Below are 13,162 nucleotides of genomic sequence, written 5' to 3' on the forward strand. Positions count from 1 at the left end.
AGGGAGGAGACACGGGATGTCCTAGAGTCCTAGAGACCAGAGAGGAGAAAATGTCAGGAAGGGGTGGGTGGGAGCACTGTGCCCGTATGCCCCAGAGAGGACAGGGGAAAGGGAAATAGGAAAAGATCCATTGGAGTTTACACTGAGGAGAGCCCTGTGACCTCTGAGAGAGCAAGTGCCCCAGGTCTAGAGCCTGTGCGTGCAGGGCTGCAGTTAAGCGAGTGATGAGGGAAGGGATGCAGCAGATTCCAGTCATCTGCTTGAGATGTCTGGTGATGAAAGAATGAAAGAAGGGAGGAAAATCCCACGGTGGCTTGAGGGAACAGCGACAGAGGAAGTTTTCAAAATGGGCAGACACTGACCCTTGTGGCATTGGGTGATGCATTCACATGTGTCACCTCTTCTGAGGTCTGTCTTTCCATGTGGGGTTTCCTGGCCAGTGCTGGCCATGGTGGTGTAATCCAGCACTCCCTGGTTAGAGTTTTACACCATCAGGTATCACAGAGTCAATTCCAAAGTTCACTCAGTGGCTAGCTTGTGAAAAGAGCAAATAAACCATGTCGTTGTTTTCTTCCTCAAACCCCATTATCTCTCCAAAGGTGACCTCTGGAATAGCACATAGAACCTCCTCTACCCATTTTGAAAGGAAGTGCCTTGGATGTAGAGATACTGTGTCAGATGAACAGGTCATCCATATGTCTGGGGAAGCCGGAGCCCAGACAAATACAGTCCTCGCAAAAAAAAACGAAGAGGAAAGGCTGAGTAGAGTAGAGATGAAAACACACACAACATAAAAACCCCTAACTTTATCAGGCTGGGACTGGCTGGTGGTGGGGGTGGTGTCTCCCAAGAAGGGGCTTTGAGAGCCTGCGCATGGGAAGGGTCATGGAGCCAGTTCACGGGGTGGCATAGGGTGGGCCTGGGGATCCTTTAGGAGGTTGGAATCTGGAGGTTCAGCTGTTAGCAACAGCCACTGTAGGGAGGGAGACCTTTCACTACCAGCAGCCAGAGCTTGGCCTCAGGCAGCCTTTTTCTTCTTTCTCTTTTTTTTTAAAGCTGTAATAGGCAGATGTCCTAGCAAGCAGTAACTCTAAAGAAAAGGTCCTTTAATTTGGGGATAAACTCCAATGCTGCAAGGAGTTGGTCAGGCCCTAGAAACACAGGGGTAATAGAAAATCCACTTTAAAATAATTTGGGTGGCAGGGTCATTGAATGATGCAGAGTGCCCACTACTAAAAATCCAGGCAAAATGCCAGTTCCTGGAACCAGGAAATAAGGTCCAGATGGGTCACCACCCACCTCTACCCCAGGCTATGCAAGAAAACTAAGCTTCTAAGTATTTCCCCTGTTTAGAGACCAGATTACTGGATTACTCTGAGTCGGGTAGGTCAAGCCCTGCCACAGAGGATGAAGTGGAAGGGATTTGGGGCCAGAACCAGGTCAGTCATTGCTAAAGCTATGTGTCCAGCTCAGCCTTAGGCATCGACTCCTGGAGTGTTTTCCAACACCACCAAGCAATTCTCCAGTTCTCAGGGGATGCTGACAGGGTGTCCCACAAATTTAACTCAATTCTGATACTATCTACCTGGAGATAACATCAGATCCCACAGGTTAAGGGATCAGTCCCACAAGACTGCCCCGACTTTGCAAGCCAATTGCAAGTCCAGGCTGTCACCTGTGCTTCTGACTGACCAGCTATAAATTGGAGGTTCCCACGACCTCCTCCTCAGGTTTGATTAATTTCCTAGAGTGGCTCACAGGACTCAGAGAAACACTTCCTTATGTTTACCAGTTTATTATAAAGGATGTTATAAAAGATACAGACAAACACACAGATGAATAGGTACATAGGGCAGGGCCGAGAAGGGTCCCAAATGCAGGAGCTTCTGTCCCCGTTGAACTGGGGTGTGTCACCTTCCCTTCATATAGATGTATTCACCAACCCAGAAGCTCATCAGATCTTGTTCAAAACTTTTCATAGCGCTCAATCTGCAGCCCGCCTCTGTCTTCCCCTTCCTGGAGGTCACTGGGTGGGGCTGAAAGTTCCAACTCTCTAATCACTACATTTTTCCAGTGACCTGCCCTATCCTGAGGCTATTGAGGGGCTCCACTTAAACCATCTCATCAGCATAAACTTAGGTGTGCTCAAAAGGGGTGCCTTATGAATACCATAAGATGCTCATCACTCTGGAGCTTCCAAGGGTTTTAGGAGCTCTATGCCAGGAACTGGGGACAAAAACCAAATATATTTCTTATTATACCACAACTACTCAAGTGGAATCAGAATGGGCCACGCCAGTGTGGCATTCTGGCTCCTTGACATCCCGCTGGGAATCCTTGGGACTCCCCAGTCTCTGACTCTGACCTCATCCCAGGACTAGGATTCTCCTCCATTTCTGGGCGTTGAGTCCCAAGGGCAGATGCAGGGTTGCAGGAGAACTGAGCTGGGCCTGGGTTCTCTCTCAGCTCTAAGGAGTAATAAGCAGGTCCTAAGAGGAACTGACTCAGTCTCCAAAGGCCGCTCCCCCCAGGGTCTTCCCTCTGCAGAAACACCATGAGTGTTAGCCTCTGTCCTGAGGAAAAGGATGACCAGGAGCCTGCACACTGCAGATGTATCTTCCCTTTTTAATTCAAATTTCCACTTCAGCCCAGCCTGATTTCATTCACTCCCCTGCGGGGTCCTGCTCCTGTAACATTTTCATTGGCAGTTACTTCATAATTCCCTTATTTGGGGCATGCAGTCTTTCTTTTAATCATCAACTCTCCTCTATATTAATCAATCCAGCATGAAAGAGGACTGTTTGAGGGTCAGAGAAGCTCATGGTCAGGAGAGATCAGACGTCAGTCATGCTGAAGACATCCCAGACACACGAGCAGACACCATGTACCTTTACGGGCTGTGGTAACCCGAGGCTGTGCCCACATATCGATTGAAGCACACAGAGACAGAAAGCTGTCAGCACAGTGTTGCTGTCAACCTGACAAGCTCCTTCAGAATCTGGGCTCTACTGCTGGGATTTTCACTTTTCTCTTACCCCACTTCATCAAATGTAGGTCTGTCTGACTCTAAAGTCCATGCTTTAACTACTCTGTATGTACAAGAAAATATAAAGGGAGCAGCCCACATGTCCCCTACTGACAAGAGATTTTCACATATTGAGGTATATGTGATGCAGATCAAGGCTGCCCCAGGCAGAGAAGTCCAAGGCGTCCTGCCCTACATACCAATCTATATTATCCTCTGGGAAGTATAGGACATCCTGACTTGATTTGACCAGATTCGTATCCAAAGTTATAGGAACAGCCAATAACCAGACCCCACCTGCACTGATACCATTTTAATGACTTTTTTACATAATCTTTCCTTTGTCTTGTAAAGAAATATAACTCACATACCTATGCCTTATAAATTTAGCCCTACTCTCAACCCACTGCAGCTCTTCACTGACCATGGGTCCTGTCCCCATGCTACTCCATGCTATTCTCTGAATAAAGGAGCACCACTACCAGACCTTGAGAGGCTGAGAAATCTTTCTTTTGACTCCTTGGCTTGCCGAGCCCGCATCATATGGAGTAACTATTTGGGTTCAAAACTGATTCAGCTTGAACTAAAAAGCCTGACTGATGGCCTATCAAACATACATAGTTCATCTGCTTAACCACTGAAGAATGTAGGGGCCAGCCCAGTGGCTCAGCAATTAAGTTCACACATTCTGCTTCAGCAGCCCGGGCTCGCAGGTTCAGATCCCGGGTGCGGACATGGCACCCCTTGGCAAGCCATGCTGTGGTAGGTGTCCCACATATAAAGTAGAGGAAGATGGGCACGGATGTTAGCTCAGGGCTAGTCTTCCTCAGCAAAAGGAGGAGGATTGACAGCAGATGTTAGCCCAGGGCTAATCTTCCTCAGAAAAAAAAAAAATTACTAAAAAATAAATAGAGAATGCACTCTTTTTTTTTTTGAGGAAGATTAGCCCTGAGCTAACTACTGCCACCAATCCTCCTCTTTTTGCTGAGAAAGACTGGCCCTGAGCTAACACCTGTGCCCATCTTCCTCTACTTTATACGTGGGATGCCTACCACAGCATGACTTTTTGCCAAGCGGTTGCCATGTCTGCACCAGAGATCCGGGCTGGCGAACCCTGGGCCACCGAGAAGCGGAATGTGCGCACTTAACCGCTGCGCCACCGGGCCCACCCCTGCAGTCTCTTAAGATAAGAATGTATACTTCCCCTCCCACACTCTGTTGGCAATGCCCTATTGGTAACTAACCTGGATTAGTCCCTTTCCCAACATCAGGATCATGTTGACCTGCTAATTTTCAACTAAATACATCTTTGAAACTTTCATGAAAATGTATCCTGGATGTGTTTAATGTATGTTCTTTGCTCTAAAAAGATGTATGACTGTAGTGAAAAGCATGCTTCTCCAAACACTTTCTAAGGCCTTCCTGGGTTATAATCCTCACTCTGGCTCAAGTAAAACTCATCTTCTTTCTCTTATCTACAGAATAGTTATTTGTTATTTTGCATCGACACTAAGATCCTCTACGAATGGCCAATTTAATAGGGATTTGGAGGGAAGGACTCGAGGCAGGGACCCCATATAATCGGCCCCATATAAAAGGTGAAATATAACATTCACTGTACAGCCTAGTGCTTGGCATGTAGTTGGCTTTGGAGTCAAAAAGTGTGTGTTGAAGGACCCACTCAGTGGCGTAGTGGTTAAGTTTGCGCACTCTGCTTCAGCGGCCCGGGGTTTGCAGGTTCGGATCCAGGCACAGACCTAGCACCGCTTGTCAACCCATGCTGGGGTGGCATCCCACATAAAATAGAGCAAGATCAGCACAGATGTTAGCTCAAGGCCCCTCTTTCTCACAAAAACAAAACAAAACAAAGTGTGTATTGAAGTGAAGAAATCAAAACTCTTCAGGTACGGGGGACCTGAATTTGATGTCCCTCACCTCTCTGAGTTCTCTGGATAAGATCAGAAAGCAGAATGCAACAGGGAAAACACAAACCAGGGCTGAATGAACTAGAGCAGGATGCTGGGTCAGATGGAGAACTCTGTTTAAAAGATTCTACCTCACTGGTATCTTCCATTTCCAGGCAGATTTTCAGACTCTTTTCTTCCCCTTTAAAAAGGACACTGTTTACACACATTTCTATCAGCCTGAATATTTATTATTGCAGCCCCACCTCCTCTGGCCTCTGTGTCTTTGTTCATGCTGTGCCTAGACCTTCTACCTCCATCTGGCCTATCAAACCCCCCCATCCTATAATGCACATCTATTACTTTATATCCTGAAAATATATCTGCATTCTCTCTCTCTTATTTTTTTTGAGCAAGATTAGCCCTGAGCTAACGTCTGTGCCCATCCTCCTATTTTATATGTGGGACGCAGGCCACAGCATGGCTTGATAAGTGGTGTGTAAGTCCATGCCTGGGATCCAAACTGGCGAACCCTGGGCCACTGACGTGGAGCACGTGAACTTAACCACTACGCCATCCCACCAGCCCTTGCATTCTCTTTTCAAATTGAAACAAAGAGCAGCAATTGTTACTCATCCACAATGGCTAATTCTACCCTTTCTATCTGGATACCTGTGGGCAGCTTACTACCCTCCTAAGACTAATTTCTGCACCTGAAAATGGGAATGTTAACAATCACTTAACATAAATTAAAAATAAAAGAAAATTAATTTTCATAGATTAAATGCTGTTTATAAAGTGCCTACCAGGGTCCTGGCATTTAGTATGTTTTCAATAAATGTTAATGCCCTTTCTCTCTCTCTCTGCTCATCCCAATATAAAATTATTCATACCTCCTTTGCTGTCCAATAGAACTTCTTTTGTGAGAACAAAATGCGCAAATCGCACACCCCACCTTGCCCTACAGTGCCAACATATGTGTCCTCTTTCCTCTTCAGTGTGTGGTGTCCTTAAGGGTTAGAGGCTTAATCTTATATGAATTATTTTACCTTCCCATCCCTGGCCCCAAACTGACACATAGTACCTTGAACACAGTACATACTTGAGAAATATTTGTTTTGTTCAAAATACGAATGAAAATATTTAATAAAGGAGGAAAGGACGAGAAAAAAGGAAGAGATTGAAAAAAGAACTACTTGCCCATCCACTATGACAAAGATGAAATCGCTTTGTATTTATTTTTTCTAAGAAGTTCAATATATACAGAGAGGGGGCTGGTTTGTGCGCTAGGATTTTGTTTGTTAATTGATTGACTCGTTGTTTTACCGTATCTAAGTGGTTAGAACAGTGCCTGGCACAAGTAAATACTATATAAGCTTTCACTATTATTCTCCTTTTCTCCCAAATGTACTTCTTTTAGTTTAGTCCCTGCCAAATACTGTCAAATACTGTCCCTCAATTGCTGTTTGAACTAAGACAACAGAAAGATCCCTGGACTTTTATTTTGTTGGGGGTGATGGGGGTGGGGGGGAGGCACCCCAGTTGGTCTGATACGGACAATCCCGCCTGAAGGCTGCCATCTAGTGTTCACTTCAAAAAGCTAGAAGTGTCCTAAAAATTTGGGGAATTTTGAGTACCAAAAGTACAATGGAACTTTCGACAGCAATGAGGTGGTAACTGAGGAACTGGAAATTTTCCTAAAATTCTAACAGAAATGATCCCATAGGGAACTGGTATAATTGCAACCAAAATCAAAGAAATGAGAGATTTGAATTATCCTGTGAAGCCTCCTTGTAGGTACATGTGGTTTCTGTTGTGGAGGAGAGTGAGGAGAACATGGCTGTTTATTTGGACACCTTTCATGCATCAGTCTCGTTACATAGACATACTCTACTTCAGGTCTTCCCATAACCCTCTGAGTTAATATTGCTATGCCCATTTTAAAGATAAGAAAATAGAGGCCTAGATAGCTTAACTTGCCTTGTTTTCTGAAGCTAGTTGAGAAAAGAATTAGGATTCGTATCCATATCTATCAAAGTCAAACTCTATGCTTCTTCATCTATACCCCAGTGCCTGTTAAACTTTTGGAAATCCCAGAAACGGCCCACAAACTCTGGTTAATATTCTCATAGATGTCCATGGTGTCCTTGCTTGAGAACTACTGCACTAAAGAAACAAAACCCTCTGCATATTAACGTCCTTGAAATGAATGACACTATTGAGACCTGAACCAAGACTTTCAAATATCTAAGTTAGATACAATAGGTGCTAAGTAATTGATTTGATTCAATTTTATAAGAACTGAACTAGATGATAGTGATTTAAAGGGAAAATGATCAATAAAAAAAAAATAGTGGGGCCAGCCCGGTGGCATAGTGGTTACATCTGCATGCTCTGCTTTGGTGGCCTGGGGTTCATGGGTTCAGATCCTGGAAGTAGACCCACACACTGCTCATCACACCATGCTGTGGAGGCAACGCACATATAAAATAGAGGAAGATTGGCACAGATCTTCCTCATGCAAAAAGAGGGAGATTGGCAACAGATGTTAGCTCAGGGCCAATCTTCTTTACCCCCAACCTCCCCAAAATAAACTAATTAATTAAAAAAAATACTAAACTTCCCCAAAGCACCCTACATCCTTATCTTTGGGAGAAGTGAAACCAAATAATAGGCTGCATTTTTGTAGAAATCATGGAGATTTTATGTTATTTTTAATGACTTCTAATTAAAAAATAAGTTTGAGGGGGCCGGCCCCATGGCCGAGTGGTTAAGTTCGCACACTCCACTGCGGTGGCCCAGGGTTCCACCCTTTCGGATCCAGGGTGCGGACATGGCACCGTTCATCAGGCCATGCTGAGGTGGCATCCCACATGCCACAACTAGAAGGACTCACAACTAAAAATATACAGCTATGTACCAGGGAGCTTTGGGGAGAAAAAGGAAAAATAACATCTTTAAAAAAAATGAATAAATGACCTCGAGCTCAGTGTTGGAAAAAAGAGGAAACAAAATTAAAAAGTAATAATCTCTAAAGTCCAATCACTTTACTTCTCTTGATATTTTGGTGTGTATCTAAAGTTTTAAATGTATGTTTGAAAATGTGTTTGTGTATAACTTTTAAAGTAGCAACATGCTAAACACGCAGTTTGGTTGCCCTCTTTTTTCTAACTGAACTATATTTGTAGCAGTCTTCCATGACAGAATTATTATTCTATAATGTTTTACTGGCTGCATTGAGTTCCATTTTATGGGTAATCATATTTTATTTAACTAGCCTCAGTATGGGCATTTAGTTTGTTTCAGATTTTTACCAATATAAGATAATGCAGGGGTAAACAACTACATTCCTGAACCTAACATATATCTCCATGTTAACATTCGAGGAAGACAAGCAGCAAAAACAGAAAGTGCCTTTAATCAAGAGTCTTGAAGAAAGCAAGGAGTGCAGCCAAAGAGTTCATAGGAAAACAAGAAATGATCAATTAGACTAAGGACCAAAGCTGCCAGAGAGGTAATCCTCTTGTCCTCGATGTTCCAAATGAAGTTAAGCTCACAGAAATTGTTTTCTCGGAGGCAGGGCTTGGGCCCTTCCTGTGTGCCATTATGGCAAAGTTAGAAGGAATCAGGATGCAGTCTAGGGTTGAGAATGACAAACCAAAGGCTTACACAAAGGAAACCATTGGAAAACCAAGGAACATTTCTACACTGGGCTTGTAAATACAGGCAGAGGTAAGAATCTGAGGTGAAGCAAAGAGACTAAACCAGAGATAACACCCGGTGAAGCCAGGGTTCTGGAGTGGGGCGGACCTGTGTTGGAATCCCAGATCTGCCATTGTGAACTTGCGCTAGGCACTTAAACTCCTTGACCCGCAGTTTCTACATTTTCCTCATCTTTGAGTTGGAAAAAGTGATAATGCTTCTCCCTCAAAGTTGGTAGGATTAAATGAAATAATGCAGCTTCCACACAGAGTAAGGTGGATGGCATGGAGTGGGTGCTCAATAACTGGTAGCCATTAACCAGGAAACAAAGTCTTGTCTAATCAGGGTAGAGGAGGTCACAGAGACTGGCACCAGATAGAGCTCAATCCAAAGAGACAAGAGAGTCTGGGTCACAAAAGGGATGCTGGTGACAGTGGTGATGGCAGACCATGAGAGGCTAGACCTCAGAAACCAGGATGGCACCTGGGGCAAGAAGAGCAAGGCTCGTGAGGGGCAGGGGAAGGTTATGGGAGCATAACCAAGGAATGAGTCCTGAAAGCACATCCCCAACTGGAACCCCTCCAACTCCTCTGATTTCCCTAAGAGCCCCCTTAGCTGTACAGCTTTTACTTAGCTCCTTTTACAGGGATTTCTCTCTCTCTCCCTCTTTTAAGTTTTATCTTGACTAAACTTTCAATGTTCACCACTTCCTGAAGAGTAAAGCCTTACTCCAGAAATGGAATATAAAGCTTTGTTTTTCTGGGAGAAGTGAGAGGAATCTTGGAGTCCTTCAGAAAAGCTTGACAGCTGTCTCAATCATCTCATCACACCTAATCCATCCCACACCCCAAGGATCCTACTTTCTAAATGTTTAGTGAACATAAACACTTCTTTAGATCTTTACTACCACCCCTATAGTTCAAAATGCCTTCATCTTTTGCCGGACTCCTACGATCATCTCCTAACTAGAGTCTTCATTTCTACTTGTGCCCATGCCCATCCTTCATTTGCAGCTATAGTGATACTGTATTATAAAAACAAAAATATGATCCAATCTCTCTCGAGCTTAAAAAACCTCTAACACCTCTCCCTACTACCAGGATGAAGTCACAATTCTTTAATGTTGCCCACAAAGCCTGTATGACCTGTGCTTTGTCTGCCTCTCCAGACTCATCTTGCCAGCTTGGCGTTTTGCTCATAATGCTGCAGTAGCACTGATTTTTACTAGTTCCTGTAAGTCACTGAGCTTTGTTCAACCTTAAGACCTTTATACACGTCCCTTCTGCCCACAAGGCTCACTCCAGAATTTTTCACCTGACCAATTCCACTTTAACCTTCAGGTCTCTAATTAATTCGTGACTTATTCCCTGAAACCTACCCAAATCTTCCAAACTAGTTTAGGTCTGTCTTAATGCTTTCATAACACCCTGTACTTTGTCATGGCTGCACTTAGCACAACTCTAAGTAAATGACAGTTGTTTGGTTATTCTTGAATATCTTGCTCTTTGGGTTGACTGTGAGCTCCATGAGATCAAGAACTTATATCTTACGTTCAAAGCTATAAATCAAGCACATGGCACAGCTAATAGCACACAGTAGGCCCTTAATAAATAATGAATGTCCATGATTATCCATATTTGCATCTTCGGTCATATATCTATGTATGTGAACGCTAAATATATAAAACTAGGAAAGAAATTTAGCTGATTTCCTGCATTCTCTTTCGTAGTTGGAGGTTGTTCTTTACCTATTTATCTTGTAGGAGGGAGACTCAATAGCTAAGAGACTCATAGTAAATTTCTCCCAAGTCTGACCCTGAAAAAAGTGGTGTATCCATACAAAAAGAGCATGTCAACTATAAAGGATAGGGGAAATCAGGCTGGCTTTAGTAAAATTCAATGCCAAAAGAAGATGGAGCAATGTGCTACAAAGCACACAGGTAAGAAAAAATGTATGATGTAAGAATGGAACATTCAGGGGGCCAGCCCTGTGGCCGAGTGGTTAAGTTCACATGCTACGCTTCACCGGCCCAGGGTTCTGCAGGTTCGGATCCTGGGTGCGGACATGGCACTGCTCGTCGAGCCATGCTAAGGCGGCATCCCACATGCCACAAGTAGAAGGACCCACAACTAAAAAATAAAAAAATATATATACAACTATGTACTGGGGGCTTTGGGGTGAAAAAGGAAAAATAAAATCTTAAAAAAAAAAAAAAGAATGGAACATTCAGCAAGGTGTCTCGAGATACAAGGGACAGAAGGGGCCGGCCCCGTGGCTGAGTGCTTAAGTTTGCGTGCACTGCTTCAGTGGCCCAAGGTTTCACCAGTTCGGATCCTGGGCACAGACATGGCACTGCTCATCAAGCCACGCTGAGGCGGCGTCCCACACAGCACAACCAGAGACACCCACAACTAGAATATACAACTGTGTGCTGGGGGGCTTTGGGGAGAAGAAGAAAAAGGAGACTGAAGAAAATGAATAAAATCTCAAATTTCTATTTCCAGTTATGATGTTATTCAGACCAATATGCTCACTGATAACCACTAAAGATGCTGGATAAACAATAAAAAACATCTCCCCCAGAGCATCAAATTGCTGACAAGATAGTAAGGATCTATTAGGCCAAAAGCTAAGAGAAGGGGGGAAACTCAGAAAAGCAAATGGGACATAGGAGCCAAAAAGTTACTCTGGCCCTGAGGACATTTTCCAGTCAGGGAACATTGAGCTTTATTTTTAGTAGCTGCTTCACTGGGCATGGAAAGAGCAGCCAAGCTCTAGAGCTACCCAGGGTGAAAATGCTATTAGGTGACTCTGCCCATATTAAGTTGGGTATATCCTAAGGGTTGGAGTGAACCAGTAGCCCAGAACTTTAGGAAAGGTTGCTTTTACATTGACTATTATCGGAGAAAAACAGAAAAGGAAAAAAAAAATCCTGTCTTTGAGTAGATGTGGCCACTGGGAAAGCTCTTGCTCAGATTTGTAGCCTGGGTTAACAATGACACAAGGAACCTCAACCCATGAAAACAGGTCTCACACTGAGAAGGCCTCAAGGCACCTAGCAGGAGCAAACAAAAATCCTCTTTGGAAGAAACCACAAATACTTTTTCTCACAAATAGTTTTTCAAGGATAAGGAGCGAACACAAGGGAAGCAGACACCAGGGACCATACACAGCAGAAATATCAGGCAGCAGAAAAGAAACTGAAAATAATTCAGACGTTAGAATTATCACAATACAGATTACAAAACAACTATGATTACTATGTTTAAAGAAAGAAAATAATCCAACCACCAATTAGCAGGAAATAGGACAGAGGAACATGTTGAAATGCTCCATGTATATGGAATCAGCAAAATCCAGACTTGGGGAAACTCTGTAGAGTCAATGTCCCCAGGCTGCTCAATAGAACATTGTAAGGAAGAAACAACTTTCAGCGTTTCACCATGAAGTAGGATGTTTGGTGTATATGGTTTTTTTTGCAGATACCCTGTATCAGATTAATTTCCCTTCTATTTCTGGTTTTCCATGAGCATTTATCATGAATAAGTGTTTAATCATTTCTTCTTCATTTATTGACATGATCATATTTTCTCCATTAATCACCCAATATCTTGAATTCTGATGTTTAAACCTAACTTGCTCATAACGTATTATTCTTTTTATAAAATACTAGATTTGGCTAATATTTTGCTTAGGGTTTTTGCATGAGCAAAACTGGCATATCATTTTCCTTCAATTTGCTGTCGTGGTTAGGTTTTCCTAGCAGGGTTATACTAAGCCTCATAAAAAGTTGAAATGTTCCCTGTTTTTGTCTCCCCTACTGCACCCCATTTTTCTGGCAGTATTTGATTAACATGGGAATTATGTTTTCCTCATAATATGCTTGGTTTAACTTGCTAAGGAAGCCAGGATGGCCTGGAGTCCTCTTTGTAAGAAGACTTTGGACTCTCAATTTGTTTTTAAACTATTTTGGTTTTCTATTTCCTGCACATGGACAAAGAAGTACCTCCCCAGGACTTCGCCATTCCGGGAAGCCGACTGCAGAGCCCTCGGGCCACAGAACAGAGGAAAACGCGCACCAGCCACGGTCACCGCGGGCCAGGGGGGAAGGGCGGCACCACGCGAGGCGCAGCCGGACCTCTGCCGCCCCTCCCGCCGGAAGCCGTGTTCTGACGTCATCACGCGGCAGAGTCCCCCTAGGACCACAACGGAGCCTATTGCATTGTGGGACACGCGTGGATACCCTCGGTCTTACTGCGTTTGCAGTTTCGCCCGGTGCCCTGCGCACCTCCTCGTCCCGCCTGCTCTAACATCTTTACCATCTGCGAGGAAGGGGGGCGTTCCCATCTCTGGGGAGCGAGAAAATGTGAGAGGAGGGTCGCTAAAGGTAATAGAACCTGACCCGGGGCCCGATGCCTGTCAGTGGCTCATGTGACTCACTAATTGCTACTACTGTCTACCAATGGTCCCCGCCAATGTGGGCGGGGACGGGGTGATGTCACGTGACTACCGCGTCGCGCGCGATTTTGCG

General features: G+C 44.1%; 1 protein-coding gene across 1 annotated transcript in view; it reads right to left on the minus strand.

Moving 5' to 3' along the window:
* GLDC (glycine decarboxylase) overlaps window positions 1–12,845 on the minus strand; it is a 121,001-nt gene extending 108,156 nt beyond the window's left edge. Inside the window, exon 1 of the mRNA XM_070496069.1 lies at window positions 12,638–12,845. Within this exon, the coding sequence (XP_070352170.1) occupies window positions 12,638–12,810 (173 nt within the window). The 5' untranslated portion in view covers window positions 12,811–12,845. The remainder of the gene's footprint in view (window positions 1–12,637) is intronic.
* Between the last annotated feature and the right edge of the window lie 317 nt (window positions 12,846–13,162).

This window comes from Equus asinus, chromosome 23 (assembly GCF_041296235.1).
Source record: "Equus asinus isolate D_3611 breed Donkey chromosome 23, EquAss-T2T_v2, whole genome shotgun sequence".
Lineage (NCBI taxonomy): Eukaryota > Metazoa > Chordata > Mammalia > Perissodactyla > Equidae > Equus > Equus asinus.